Here is a 4,530-nt window from a genome sequence, read left to right as displayed (position 1 = left end):
GTGAGACTATTACAGTGCAATATGTTCAATGCAGGAAGCTGACTGAGTCCGACCTCATGACCTCTGCGTAGCTCATGGCCTCGTCGATGCCGGGAAAAGCGCTCATGGCTTCCTGCATCATCTTCTTCCCCATACTGAGCATGTTGTCCTCCTCGAAGAACTCATCGGGGAGCTCCGCCACACCCAGACTGGGGTCGATCTCCTACAGAGCGACACAACGATGGAGAACAGAGTCTTACCTCATGTACATCATCACCTAAACACGATTATATAAAGCTAAATTAAACACGGCTATATTGAACTACATCTCAAAGAATAGAAACCTTTAAACCAGATACTAATACATTGTTTGTCCAAGTTTCATCTTCCCCTTCCTTTTTTCTTGCAACATCTTCACAGTCATAACGAAAAAGGATGTGATTTATATTTCTGGCAAGAACAGCACAAGTTCCTGAAGTGAATCTCACATGAGTTTATGCTCATTTAAATTGACAATATATTTACAATTGACTAGATATTTATAGATTCAGTATAAAAAAGCTAAAAGATGCAGTTTAATAGAACTGCTTTTCTGTGACAATTCTTTCACACTGGTGTGTATATGGACTGAGCAAGTCATGTTGGTGAATGTCATGGCACTGTTTTTAGTGTACACACAGCATTTAGTGCAAACAGTGTGTGCTGTTGATTAGAGCCCGACCGATATGGTTTTTTTAGGGGTCGATACCGATATTAGGGAGTAAAAAAGGCTGATATCGATATATCAGCCGATATTCTTTGTGTATACAGTACCACAGTACCAGTTAAAAGTTTGGACACTTTCCCATTCGTGTGTCCAAACATTTGACTGGTACTATATACACACACACACATATATATATATATATATATATATATATATATATATATATATACACAGTATATATAGAATACAGTATATACATAAACAAAATATACATATACATTAAACACATTTTTTGCAATGATCACTCAAATGTGGTGATCAAACACTTATAATGACGTGACAAAGAAACGTAAAGAAGGCAGGGAATTTAACAATTTAACAATAAACTTTATTATCCAAAATGAGTCTGACATCAGAGCACTGAACAGTAAAGTTGAAGTTTATTCAACTTTAATTCAATTCAATTCCATTCCAATTTCACTTCGGAACATTCATTCACGGAATTCGTCTTCACACACAGACGAAACTTACTAGAGAAGTGTAAAGTGTGACATAATATACCTCTTTAATGCCCTTTGAATGTAACGTGTACGTTCCCTTGGATTTGGAATCATGGCGGAATTTAATGTGAAGTCCACTTCGCAGGGCACTTGCGGTCGAATAAGACAACGCTTGAATGCTGCCTGAACAAGTCCTTACTGAAGTGAAAGTGTTGGCTGGTGTCACTATCTCACGAACACGCCGGCGGATCTCCACCAAATTCTGGGGGTCCCTTCAGCTGGAGGAGCCCTCTCGAACGCCACCCTCCGCTCATTGGTAGCCCCCCGGGATCGCTAGATCGGTTGGCGCCGGACCGCGAATTTAACCACCCGTAACTCCCGAACCCCAGGGGCTATCAACGCGGGGGTGGTCTCATTCGAAAGCGGGCCTCTAGACATACACTCGTTCAAGAGGGTTCCTCGAGCTGAAGGGATCCCCCGAATTTGGTGCGGATTCGCCGCGCCGTTACGGAGATATGGCCATTCAAAGTTTCAATGGTTTTCCATAGATTTAAGCTTTAAAGCGTTTCATCCAGGTCGCCAGTAGCAAACAATGGAGCGCGCTCTGCTGGACAAACTAAGTAATTACACCATTTCAAGCATTTTATCTGCGGTATATGTTCTGTAAAAAAAAAATTCATATCGGTGCCATATTTGCCGATACCGATATATCGGCGACAGGCTCATATCGGCCGATAATATCGGCAAAACTATATATCGGTCGGGCTCTACTGTTGATAACGTACCATGGCAAAGAGGTTGTCGTAGCCCTTGACTTTGGTGGGCACCTTGGAGAACTTCTGGTCGAAGGCATCTGAGATGTTGTGTGCTGGATCTGTGGATATGATGAGGACACTCTCTCGCACCGCCGCTAACTGAACCGCCAGACTGCAGCTGCAACACAACAAGCCAAACAAACTTATATAAACACTTACTCTAGATACAATACAACCAGAGAAGAAATCAGCATTTAAACAGTATTTTTGAATGACATTATATTATGATTGAGAAAACTTTGAATATTGGATGGTCTCTGAGAGCTACCAAACTAATATCGTTGTATTATTATAATGGCAATATAGTTTCTTATCTTATTTTATCTTTTTTTCAGTATGTTTTCTTTATTAAGCAAACCAAAAATGACAAATGAACAATCACAAATGGTCAATCAGTTCATGTAAGAAATACTTATATAAACACTTACTCTAGATACAATACAACCAGAGAAGAAATCAGCATTTAAACAGTATTTTTGAATGACATTATATTATGATTGAGAAAACTTTGAATATTGGATGGTCTCTGAGAGCTACCAAACTAATATCGTTGTATTATTATAATGGCAATATAGTTTCTTTTCTTATTTGATCTTTTTTTCAGTATGTTTTCTTTATTAAGCAAACCAAAAATGACAAATGAACAATCACAAATGGTCAATCAGTTCATGTAAGAAATCTTCTTGTAAATTCGCTTTCTCAGCATTCTAATTGTGAGCCGTAAAAGGCACATTCACAGCCTGCAGAAATGAAACTCTGCCCGCTAGACTTGTCAAATTCAGAAAGGGATGATCTCATTGGCGGAATTTTGGCGGTGGGCGGGTTCCACAGCCAATCAGAAGGACATGAGTCTCTCTCGCATATATTGCACATTTCATGAATTTGATTAGAACGAAAAGAAAAAAAAGTATATCGTTTATTAATTCAACCCTAATTTACTAATTGTACGAATTGGCTTTTGAAATACTCTATCTTCATTAGAGATGCTTCTATGGTTTTCCACCTTGCTAAACTTCACTTTTACATCAATTACATGTATATGTATTCGAAAAGCGCTTTGACATGCAAGTGAGAGGTTTTAAACATCCTTCCAGGGCCTTTTAAGTTTAACACTGGACATTTTTACAGTCTCTGAACACACACACACACACACACACAGACACACAGAGTCAAACCACCTTAATTTGTTCAATCTACTGTCCCAAACGTTTCGGGGCTCTTGGCAGACTCATTGGCACGTCTCTCGGTTTTTCCGCAGGCACTCTCAGTTTGTCTCGTAAGAAGACAGCAGCGCAGCGTCGACGGGCTCCATACAGGAAGGGCAAGTGAAGGAGCGCATGAGTCTTAAGTGCAAGAACACATTTTGTGAATTCTGCCATTTATAAACACCTGTTGCAGTAAAACAAAACACATTATTATTATTACTATAGAATAACAAAGTGGCTGTATCATAGATGGCAGAGATTGTATGATACAAATGTAAATATGACCTGCTTAGATGATTAATATCACCCGCTTTCATTTATGTGTCTGTCTTTCTGTGATATTTTATCAAAGAATTAATGAATTGTTATTATTCTTATTGAAAATGATTTTTAAAAATACCAACATTTTGGTATTTTTATGAAATATCATAAGTGACCATCTCGACTCATGTAAGGTTTTATATTTAGAGAATTGTTTTGTCATTTGCTCGTTTTCAAGCATGCATTTTAAGGGCCAGATTAATGAGTTTCAGCGTGTTTTTCACCAGTAATGTAATACAGTAATATAGCAAACATGTATGAATGACTAATCTATGTTGTTGCTAAAGCATCACTGACAGCTAACAGCCTCTCAGCTGTAAAACCCCGACGTTTATTCACTCACCTGCATGTTGTCTTGCCCACGCCACCTTTACCACCCACAAATATCCATTTGAGTGATTTCTGCTCTATAATATTCTTTAATGTCGGCTCTAAAGGCTCTACATCAGGCGCATCCTCAAACTCGTCTTCCACTGAAGCCGCCATCTTGCGCTCAAATCTGTTTGAATACACCAAAGCGGCAGCTGCACACTCCGCCATTTTGGCTCCGCAACAGCAGAAACCCCACGCTAGAATGGATTGAACTTAGATCCAAAATGGCCCGTGTGGGGTGGCCAGTTGCGAACGGAAGTGTGTTGATTACGCTGATGACTCAGCCGGACTGTACCAACTACTTTCACAGCACGAGAATATTCCAGAAATTATTATTTAGATTTTATTTCTCATTAGTTGGAAGTGTAAATACACTTATAATAATAATATCACATGTTGGGTGAGTAGTGGATCGTTAAATATTTATCGTGCGTTGTTCATTTGTGTACTTGGAAGACAGAATCACACAAATATGGAAGAATTGGACAACCTTTCTTGTATTATTATACTATTCTTGTGCCATTATTGCACATAAACCAAACACTTCATTTTAATAGTATGTCTGCTAATGTTTTTGTTGGCAAACTTACATTTATATGGCACCAACAAGCGACTCTTTTTTTATTATTAAT

The 4,530-nt window shown here is 38.7% G+C and overlaps 1 protein-coding gene across 1 annotated transcript in view; it reads right to left on the bottom strand.

Annotated features, from left to right (window-relative positions):
• LOC107569530 (ATPase asna1-like) overlaps positions 1 to 4,157 on the bottom strand; it is a 14,453-nt gene extending 10,296 nt beyond the window's left edge. The window contains exons 1-3 of the mRNA XM_016255651.1: positions 3,870 to 4,157; positions 1,971 to 2,118; positions 54 to 202 (exon numbers count right to left, since the gene is read on the bottom strand). Of these exons, the coding sequence (XP_016111137.1) occupies positions 54 to 202; positions 1,971 to 2,118; positions 3,870 to 4,066 (494 nt within the window). The 5' untranslated portion in view covers positions 4,067 to 4,157. The remainder of the gene's footprint in view (positions 1 to 53; positions 203 to 1,970; positions 2,119 to 3,869) is intronic.
• Positions 4,158 to 4,530: the final 373 nt, after the last annotated feature.

Source organism: Sinocyclocheilus grahami, unplaced genomic scaffold (genome assembly GCF_001515645.1).
Source record: "Sinocyclocheilus grahami isolate Dianchi unplaced genomic scaffold, SAMN03320097.WGS_v1.1 scaffold1354.1, whole genome shotgun sequence".
In the NCBI taxonomy this organism is placed as follows: domain Eukaryota; kingdom Metazoa; phylum Chordata; class Actinopteri; order Cypriniformes; family Cyprinidae; genus Sinocyclocheilus; species Sinocyclocheilus grahami.
The sequence above is the reverse complement of the archived record's forward strand: the minus strand, read 5'-3'. Positions and strand labels throughout refer to the sequence as shown.